This window comes from Oncorhynchus kisutch, linkage group LG9 (assembly GCF_002021735.2).
Source record: "Oncorhynchus kisutch isolate 150728-3 linkage group LG9, Okis_V2, whole genome shotgun sequence".
NCBI lineage: Eukaryota > Metazoa > Chordata > Actinopteri > Salmoniformes > Salmonidae > Oncorhynchus > Oncorhynchus kisutch.
Window position 1 is genome coordinate 33,354,552 of NC_034182.2, and position 10,642 is coordinate 33,365,193.

At 42.8% G+C, this 10,642-nt stretch overlaps 1 protein-coding gene across 1 annotated transcript in view; it reads left to right on the forward strand.

The window, feature by feature from the left end:
• The window catches only part of LOC109897094 (equilibrative nucleoside transporter 2), a 30,921-nt gene extending 21,671 nt beyond the window's left edge, over nt 1-9,250 (forward strand). The window contains exons 6-13 of the mRNA XM_020491631.2: nt 256-390; nt 3,331-3,428; nt 3,627-3,696; nt 4,527-4,717; nt 4,951-5,053; nt 5,320-5,405; nt 5,653-5,852; nt 6,271-9,250. Coding sequence (XP_020347220.1) covers nt 256-390; nt 3,331-3,428; nt 3,627-3,696; nt 4,527-4,717; nt 4,951-5,053; nt 5,320-5,405; nt 5,653-5,852; nt 6,271-6,382 — 995 coding nt within the window. The 3' untranslated portion in view covers nt 6,383-9,250. The remainder of the gene's footprint in view (nt 1-255; nt 391-3,330; nt 3,429-3,626; nt 3,697-4,526; nt 4,718-4,950; nt 5,054-5,319; nt 5,406-5,652; nt 5,853-6,270) is intronic.
• The last annotated feature ends 1,392 nt before the right edge of the window (nt 9,251-10,642 follow it).

A 10,642-nucleotide genomic window follows, 5' to 3' on the forward strand; every position in this document is an offset into this window, starting at 1 on the left:
CTCTCTCTCTCTCACCCTCTCTCTCTCTCTCACCTCTTCTCTCTCTCTCTCACCCTCTCCTCTCTCTCTCTCTCTCTCTCTCACCCTCTCTCTCACCCTCTCTCTCTCTTTTCTCTTCTCTCTCTCTCTCTCTCTCTCTCTCTCTCACCCTCTCTCTCTCTCTCTCTCTCCTCTCTCTCTCTCACCTCTCTCTCTCTCTCACCCTCTCTCTCTCTCTCTCACCCTCTCTCTCTCTCTCTCTCGCTCACCTTGTAGCGTTTGGAGCGGTGCTACAGGGCAGTCTGTTTGGCCTGGTGGGCCTCCTTCCTCAGAAGTACAGCGCTGTGTTCATGAGTGGGCAGGGGCTGGCCGGCACCTTCGCTGCTATCGCCATGCTGGTCTCCATAGCCAGTGAGTCACACACACAAACAAATATCTAGAACCCACAAATATACAAACAACTACTTGTAAATAAACATGCAAAACTCACATCAGAGATGCTCAACAAACCATTTCTTTGTGGACCTTACTTTGTGCACGGGGGGAATTGTCATGCTGAAACAAGAAAGGGCTGTCCCCAAACTGTTGCTACAAAGTTGGATGTACAGAATCATCTAGAATGTCATTTTATGCTGTATCGTTAAGATATCCCTTCAGTGGAACTAAGGGGCCTAGCCTGACCCATGAAAAACAGCCCCAGATCATTATTCCCTCTCCACTAAACTTTACAGTTGGATCTATGCATTCGGGCAGGTAGCGTTCTCCTGGTATCCGCCAAACCCATATTTGTCCGTCAGACTGCCTGATGGTGAAGTGTGATTCATCACTCCAGAGGATGCGTTTCCACTGCTCCAGAGTCTTATGGCGGCGAGCTTTACACCACTCCAGCCGACGCTTGGCATTGCGCATGGTGAACTTAGGCTCGTGTGCAACTGCTCGGCCATGGAAACCCATTTCATGAAGCTCCCGATGAACAGTTCTTGTGCTGACGTTGCTTCCTGAAGCAGTTTAGAACTCAGTATTGAGTGTTGCAACTGAGGACAGCCGATATATACGAGCTACGCACTTCAGCTCTCGGCGGTCCCGTTCTGTGAGCTTGTGTGGCCTACCATTTCACGGCTGAGCTGTTGTTGCTCCTAGAAGTTCCCACTTAACAATAACATCACTTACAGTTGACCGGGGCAGCTTTAGCAGGGCAGAAATGTTAAGATCAGACTTGTTGGAAAGGTGGCATCCTATGACGGTGCCATGTTGAAAGTCACTGAACTCTTCAGTAAGCCCATTCTACTGTCAATTTTTGTCAATGGAGATTGCATGGCTGTGTGCTCAATGTTATACACCTGTCAGCAACAGATGTGGCTGAAATAGCCAAATCCACTCATTTGAAGGGGTGTCCACATACATTTGTACAGTCGTGGCCAAAAGTTTTGAGAATGTCACAAATATTAATTGCCACAAAGTTTGCTGCTTCATTGTCTTTAGATATTTTTTGGCAGATGTTACTATGATGTTACTATGATACTGAAGTATAATTACAAGCATTTCATAAGTGTCAAAGGCTTTTATTGACAATTACATGAAGATCATGCAAAGAGTCAATATTTGCAGTGTTGACACTTCTTTTTCAAGACCTCTGCAATCCTCCCTGGCATGCTGTCAATTAACTTCTAGGCCACAACCTGACTCATGACAGCCCATTCTTGCATAATTAATGCTTGGAGTTTGTCAGAATTTGTGGGGTTTTGTTTGTCCACCCTCCTCTTGAGGATTGACCACAAGTTCTCAATGGGATTAAGGTCTAGGGAGTTTCCTGGCCATGAACCCAAAATATCGATGTTTTGTTCCCTGAGCCACTTAGTTATCACTTTTGCCTTATGGCAAGGTGCTCCATCATGCTGGAAAAGGCATTGTTCATCACCAAAGTGTTCCTGGATGGTGGGGAGAAGTTACTCTCGGAGGATGTGTTCCATTCTTTATTCATGGCTGTGTTCTTAGGCAAAATTGTGAGTGAGCCCACTCCCTTGGCTGAGAAGCAACCCCACACATGAATGGTCTCAGGATGCTTTACTGTTGGAATGACACAGGACTGATGGTAGCACTCACCTTGTCTTCTCCGGACAAGCTTTTTTCCAGATGCCCCCAAACAATCAAAAAGGGGATTCATCAGAGAAAATGACTATCCCAGTCCTCAGCAGTCCAATCCCTGTACCTTTTGCAGAATATCAGTCTGTCCCTGATGTTTTTCCTGGAGAGAAGTGGCTTCTTTGCTGCCCTTCTTGACACCAGGCCATCCTCCAAAAGTCTTCGCCTCACTGTGCGTGCAGATTCACTCACACCTGCCTGCTGCCATTCCTGAGCAAGCTCTGTACTGGTGGTGCCCCGGTCCCGCAGCTGAATCAACTTTAGGAGACGGTCCTGGCGCTTGCTGGACTTTCTTGGGCACCCTGAAGCCTTCTTCACAACAATTGAACCACTCTCCTTGAAGTTCCTGATGATCAGATAAATGGTTGATTTAGGTGCAATCTTACTGGCAGCAATATCCTTGCCTATGAAGCCCCTTTTGTGCAAAGCAATGATGACGGCTCGTGTTTCCTTGCAGATAACCATGGTTGACAGAGGAAGAACAATGATTCCAAGCATCACCCTCCTTTTGAAGCTTCCAATCTGTTATTCAAACTCAATCAGCATGACAGAGTGATCTCCAGCCTTGTCCTTGTCAACACTCACAGCTGTGTTAACGAGAGAATCACTGACATGATGTCAGCTGGTCCTTTTGTGGCAGGGCTGAAATGCAGTGGAAATGTTTTTGGGGATTCAGTTCATTTGCATGGCAAAGAGGGACTTTGCAATTAATTGCAATTCATCTGACTACTCTTCATAAAATTCTGAAGTATATGCAAATTGCCATCTTACAATCTGAGGTAGCAGACTTTGTGAAAATTAATATTTGTGTCATTCTCAAACCTTTTGGCCACGACTGTATATAAAGTGTAGGTGTGTATATTTGCTTTATATATATGTATATTTGAACATTATCTATGATTGAATGTATGAAATAGAGTGCCCATCTTTCTAACCAACAGAGGATCACAGTAGAAATAGTCTCTAGACTTTTTTTTGTGTATATATCTGTATATCTTCAAATGATCCTATATGTATCTTTTGCCTGGTGTAACATTTCATGTATTTTGAGTTGTCAAATCAAATAAAAAAAACTATAGACAAATGAGTATGATGTGGCCTCTGCAACTCCACTTGTAAGTAGTTCTCTGACCTCTCCTTTCTATTTTGTGTGTGTGTGTGTGGTTGTGGTTGTGTGTGGTTGTGGTTGTGGTTGTGTGTGTGTGACAGGTGATACGGACCCTGAGACGGCTGCGTTGGGTTATTTCATCACGCCGTGTGTAGGAACCCTGATCACTTTGCTTAGCTATCTCTTACTGCCTCGCCTGGTGAGTTGCTCAGCTTTACAGGACTAGAATGTAATAGAAGCCCTGGTAGATACCACAGGTTGGGCCTCAGAACAGACCCTGGGCCTGTAGCTGACCATACTGCAGTACGGCATGACTTTGTTTTACCTGAGGAATCTGTGTTCAAGGTCAGAGAATGTTCAGTCTGTCTCATTTGGCCTCTGCTCCGGTCTCATCCAGGAGTTTGCCCAGTTTTACTTGGACAAGAGCAGGAGTTATGAGGTGGAGACTGCAGATGAGCTGCTGAAAGGTGAGGCTGCTGAAAGCTGTGAGAGACACCCATTCATAGTGAAAGATGTGGGTTATTTTGTGCTCATATATCTCACCAATGACCATCCACAGCAGTGCAGATTGGCACTGCTAGTACTCTCCTTTACACTCAGGGGTTGTATGCAAAGTTCCCTTTAATTGTTTTTGGCACTGAGCTGTGCGGCAGTCTCGGGCTTGGGAACATTGGTTGTACATATCCAAACATCTCAGAGCAGGAGTGCTGATCTAGGATCAGGTCTCCCCCGTCCATTTAATTGTGATCTAAAAGGCAAAGGCGAATCAGAACTCCTACTCTAAGACGCAAGATGCATACAGGCCATGGTCTGAATGGAACTGATTCAACAGATCATTATCCCATTAGCCCAGTTTATTCACATTTATCCAATTAGTGCAGCAACCTCTCCCAGACAAAGAGCTGCCCTGTGGGACATTTACAGATCAGACACTATTAAACCACCCCATCACTCTCCTGTTAACGTCAATAGATGTTTCCATGGAAATTAACAAAGGTCTAGGAAAGCCAGGGCTGTTCAATATCGGTCCTGGAGGGATCAGGGACTACAGTAATTCAGCTATAGCTTGGTCCAGTTTTTCCTAATGAGGTCATGGGGTGAGGAAAAACTCCTGGCCCTATTCTTAACAGATAATGTAGTAGTCTGGTGGGCTCCAGAAACTAGTGTCTATCCCTCCCTCCCTTTTATAATGACATCTGCCATCACTCACTCCCACACTCATTTACCTCTGCCTGTTGATTGGTCAGTGTTAGGTCAAGTCAATCTATTTTCCCTGAAATCTTTCTCTTTCTTCCAGTGACAGAGAGTGGCACGGCGGGGAACGGCAAGCTGTATGGCCACGCCAATGGCTCATTGGCCAATGGAGGTGCCAGTGGCGAGGAGGTGGAGCTAAAAGGGGCTAGGGTCAGTCCCAAGCAGGCCTTCTTAACCCTGGAGCAGGCTGAGGTCAGGGACAGGAAGTCCACCGTCATGGAGGTGTTTAAAAAGGTAATGCTGACCTCTGTTGTTACTCAGCAGGCTCTCTACTGGTCATATATTTATTTATGTATTTTTTATTTTCTAAATATATGGCTCTGGTGTATAGTTGAGGTCCAATTCCCTACCCTTTTCTGAAGTGTGCTCTTGTTCACTCCCCAACATGCATTAAAAGCACCAGAGGAGTTTAAGCATCGGAGAGTTTCCACTATATTTCTTACCTTGTCCCTTTCTCTCTCTTCCAGATATGGGTGATGGCTTTCTGTGTTGTTTTTGTCTTCACCGTCACTCTCGCTGTGTTCCCCGCCGTCACTGTGGACGTCAAGACCATATACCCTGGGAAATGGGGTATGTATACACTTTTAGAAAAATCAGTTTCAAAAGGGTTCTTCGGCTGTCCCCGTAAGAGAACCCTTTCTCGTTCCAGGTAGAACCATTTTCTACCTGTAACCAAAAAGGGTTCTTTAAAAAGTTATCCCATGGGAACATCCGAATAACCCTTTTAGGTTCTAGATAGCACCTTTTTTTCTAAGAGTGTAGATATGTATACTGTATGCTTAATATGCATGAGATGTAAAACTCTGAAGCACCTCTCTCCCTCTTCCTCCCATCAGAACCTTATTTCATCTCTGTGTGTTGCTTCCTCATTTTCAACGTGTGTGACTGGATCGGCAGAACTGTCACCACCCTGGTCCAGTGGGTAGGTGTCTGATCCCATTTCATCTCTGTGGATTAATGTCATTTTATTACACATTTGATAGGATCACAATGGATTTGATTTATGTAACAACTTTCGAGGTTTCTCAGTGTTTTATAATCCTTCACTTTCTTTCCCAGCACGAAAGTTTTAGTTCTTAGTATTACATTTAGTTATTATTCAAAATGATTTTGTTGTGTCTATCCAACCTTGTATATCAGTAACATTTCTCTGTGTATGTGGACCGCAGCCCCCCAAGGAGAGTTGTCTGTTCCCGGGGCTGGTGGTCTCCAGGGTGGTGTTTGTTCCCCTGCTGATGTTCTGTAACGTCCAGAGCCGCTCCTACCTCCCCGTCCTCTTCTCCCACGACGCTGCCTTCGCCTTCATCATGATGCTCTTCTCCCTCTCCAACGGATACTGCGTCTGCCTCTCCATGTCCTACGCCCCACAGTGAGTAGAAGTAACACGCGCGCGCACCATACGTGACAGTCCCCTGTCATAACATTATGCCAGTTATTCACGTATTGACTAATCCAATCTACTTGTCACTCTTCTTTAGTCACCTTTGGCTTAGCAAGTTCTTGGTACCACTTCTCTCCCACACACACTCTGGAGTTTTCTTTCAGTCACCTGACATATTTTTTCTCTCACCCGACCATGCCAACTTCCTTGTTGCCACTGTAACACCACAACAAAACCTACCCTATATCTGCGGTGTATTCAATAGGAACCACACGAGCAGAAACCGGAAGGGGCCTACCCAAATTTGTCCAATAAGAAATGCTTGTGTTTTATTTTTCCATGACAAATAATTTTGCTGCAGTATGCTTATGAATACACGCCTGTCTCTCTCTCCGTCTCCTCCGAGGTTGGTGGCTCCTAAAGATGCAGAGACGGCCGGGGCCCTGATGACTTTCTTCCTGGCCCTGGGCCTCTCCATCGGGGCCGCCCTGTCCTTCCTGCTGCGACTACTGGTCTAGACACACACACATCAGAGGACCACCACCATCAGTCAACAGCCACCTCCATCCCCATCCGTAAAGTGACGGGACACGCCATGACATCATCCACTTCCATCGTCATACCTAGAAGGACCCAGGCTGGGAATACAGCTGCCTAAAGAAAAGCCTGCATCAAAATGATATTAGTACTGACCACAATAGATATTATACCAGGGATTGAATATCATCTCCCCAATTGCCTGACATGCACAACACGTATTGAAATAACTGAGATATGAAGGGTATGACGCTACATGACTAGCTACTTTCCAACTGGTTTACAGTGGTTAGTAGTAAAAGACTCTGGTTGCCTCTCATCGGACAACTATGAATAGACACAGTCGGTGCCAAACAGTTTTAAACTTGGGTCGTTATTTTTGAGTTGGACCATTTTAAGGAGGTTTTTGTATAATGTTTGTTTTCCTGTGGTTTTCTTAAGGCACTAACCTTAGTCAAGAACAGTAGCTAGAGGAGTTTATGGAGAACTAATGGATTGTTCCACAAAGTAGATCATTTTCTCATGGAAGTCTTATTTTCATAATGACATCAGATTAAATCAGGATTACTAGCTCTGATGAGTAAGTACTTATATTTTTCAACAAAGCCTTTGATTTGATTGAAAACTTTAGATTTATTTTGGATATCATGACAATATGAAATAGTACATTATTTTTGCACGGAAGACCAATGAAATTATTTCCCTTAGTTTGCATTTGGTTACAGATAGGTTTCTTCATTATGTTATTTGCACATCAGTACAAAGGCACTACATTACACAGACAACACACTCATGTCATTCTAGCCCATTGGAGTGGAGGGGACCACTTGGGGTGTGTTCAATAGAGTGAAATGTAGTTCATAGAAAATACTCCATTCGCTTCCTGTTCATGTCAGGATAATGGCCCAGTAGGACAGGTTTTAGAAACAGGATATGATGCAGTGTAATGATAGGAACAGAGGGCAAGGAGGTGATGGGAACCAGACCACATTCCACTCCTCCTCCTTCCCACTGTTCTCCTGAGGGTAGCGTTCAGTCTGACCATAACAGTGTTTCCCAAATTCGGTCCTTGGGACCCCAAGGGGTGCACATTTTGTTTTTATGTGCCAGCACTACACAGCTGATTCAACTAATCATCAGGCTTTTGATAATATGAATCAGATGTGGTGTTAAGGCAAAAAACAAAAGGTGCACACGTTGGGGTCCCGAGGTTTGATTTGGGAAACGCTGCCCTAACACCATTCTGTGCAGCTAACCTACCTATTAACCTGTTGCTGTCTAGTCACGTTGTTTGAACAGAGCTTTGGCTTTAGGTATAATGTACAAAAGGTGTACACTCTCTGCTTTGTTGTAAACAGGGTGTTGGTCTCTAGCTTTTGGCTTTTGGTAATAACAAATTGTTTAACTTTTTGTCACCATGAAAAAGTGTCAGCTATTCTGTTTCGATTATGTAAATTCATTGGATTTAAGTAACAGCACTTGTTTTTGTTTTGCTGTTGGTCATTTACTAGACTAAACTATAGTATTTTGAACACAGATGAAGAACAAGAATAGCTTCACTGGTTGATGAGCCAGCTAAGGGAAAGGTGTCTATCTTCCAATATTTGAGTTCATATTACACAGACAGTGGGAGTAAAACACATTACAGAAAAATCTTTTTAAATACATTACCATAACACTAAATCACAATTCCATAATTATCTGCCAATTTTCATTCCTTGAATGTATCATGGCCACGATGATTTAATGGAGTCAGATTATACATTTAACGGAGTGCCATTAAACATTAATTGACAACCATTTCTAAAGCTGTGCATTAAGTCAAGGTATAGATTTATATGTCTATAAACTATTTATTTTTAGCCCATTCTGTTTCCATTCCAGATATGAACACATTGATTAGAACCTTACCAACTCTATGAACTTTGTGTTTTGCTCTATTTTGATTTCTAGACTTTCCTTTCTTTCTTCCTTTAATATAAGTTGTTGTTGTTTTAACATCCTGTTTATGTTTCCCTCTCATGAAATCTTTGTTTTTGATTTGATTGCTCAACGTTTAAGAGTGTTTTCTGAATGGAGTGAGAATTAACTGTCATGTATGTAGAAGACAAACAAGGTACCTGTACCTGGTGTTGTTGAGACAAACATCCGTTTGGTTTCAGAATGGCTGGATGAAGGGCTGATGAGGGTAATGGCCCTGTTCAAATACTCTACAGATGCACCCTTCCTTACTTTAGGAAATCACTGGCCTATCACAATTGCATATGTGTTAGCAAGGACTCCAATACACAGCTTTTATCTATTCTGTCATGTTAGAACAGTGATCGAGGTAGGAAAGAAGGAAGCGTTTTTGAACAATACCCGTCTACCTGAACCAGTGGTTTAGTGGTGACTGGAGAAGTGGGTATAATCATTTTGCCCCCCAAAAATTCAAACGGCGCGCCCAGGGAAGGAAAGGCGCCCTGTGAGAAAAATGCTATGAGAAATAGTGATACAAACCACGTTTCCATCCAGTTTCATTCCATATAAAAATCACGACAGCTGTGATGAAAACGGGTAGTTTAAGAACAATTTTATAAATACCGAAATATAATTTGTTAATTCGCACATGGGATATTTTTGTGTCAGTAAAATTAATTATGCGAGAAATTGTGGTGGAAACACTTTTATGCGTAAATATTGATATAAACATAATGAGTCACGCGATGACATGTTGTGTGGTCCTCCAGCTACGACTCTGGAAACCATGCAGTTTATTAGGCTACATATTAAGTCAATTATTGAACTTTACAGGGTGGTGAAAGGGCATGGTAATCTTGATGCTCCTTTTAAATAAATATTGAGGGTCTGATTCTGGTGACATGGTGATCGATGCATGACTGATTTAGCCATAACCTCATCACTAGTCTACCCTCACTATCTGCCAGCTGTTGGCCACGTGTCAACATCAGAGTAGGCACATTTGCTATTTAACAGTTTTTGTGACCAAACTAACGATAGAGTTGAAAATGCGACGTAAACGCATTGAACATTAGATTTTTAACACTAAATCGCGTACATGTTGTGTGCATCACGTCATCACGCACTGACTTTTATCCTCAACAAATCTATTTGGTGGAAACGCCACTGGTGGGAAAATGCGTATATTTTCTTTATGCATATTAAAAAAATATTCGCATGAAAATCTGTCGCCAACTGGATGAAAAACTAGCTATACTCTCTGACCTAAAATTATCAATCCCATCCTGGTTTTTCGCAGTCAGGTCAACCCAAGTTGTACTGTGCAAGTAGGCTAATAGTAGACCTACTATTGAAACAGATACAAGAGGCTGTCAACTAAGAAATTCACAAGTTTCAGATTTTTTTTAAAGAAATCTGAAACTTAAAAAAAAGATAAACAACCAAATTGGATGCTCTAAATCCATAGCGATGCTTAAACCACATTACGAGACCACTTTTGAGGTCTGGGAAAAATCGAAGAAATATAGATTTTTGTGGTGTTTTAGAAAGGTGTTTTGGAACATTGCTGTGCCTAAAACGTGAAGAAATAATAGTTCAAAATTAAGATTAACATACTGATCGGTTTCATCAGCCTTATTAATTGATTCGGCGAATACCTTCCCCACACTACTTTGGTACGCATCAGGGGTTTAAGAAGTGAGTATACTCAATGCCCACTGAAAAATACCTGGGTATACGGAGTATACCAGCGTCTACCTTCCAATACACCACTGGTCTGGGACCGGTTTCCCAAAAGAGACATGGGATAGGATCCTATAGTTCTAATAATGAACTTAGTCTTCAGATGCTTTTGGGGAACTGGGCTCTGGAGCATTACTAAGGTTGCATCCCGATTTTCCACCCTTCCCCCGAAGTGTGCACTTACAACTTTCTCGCATGGATGTTAACGACTGTGGAAACGGTAAACTCCCTCGGAACAAAATTTTACACCAGTCCGACGCTTTTAAATCCATGACGAGGGGTGTGCAAGTGCACATTTCTGGAAAAGGTTCGAGAATCAGGACCAAGGAGTCAGGACTCAGGTCATGACCACGTCTGAATGATTTAACATGAAATTGTTATCAACACAGATCATTATCAACACAAAAACAATTACTAGTCGCCAAAGTACCAGAGCATTTCTTTAAACATTCATGTTGCATATAGATCTCGTTTAAGATAAGACATCCTTCATTTACATTTAGCAGACGCTATCATCCAGAGTGACATCCACTGTTGAC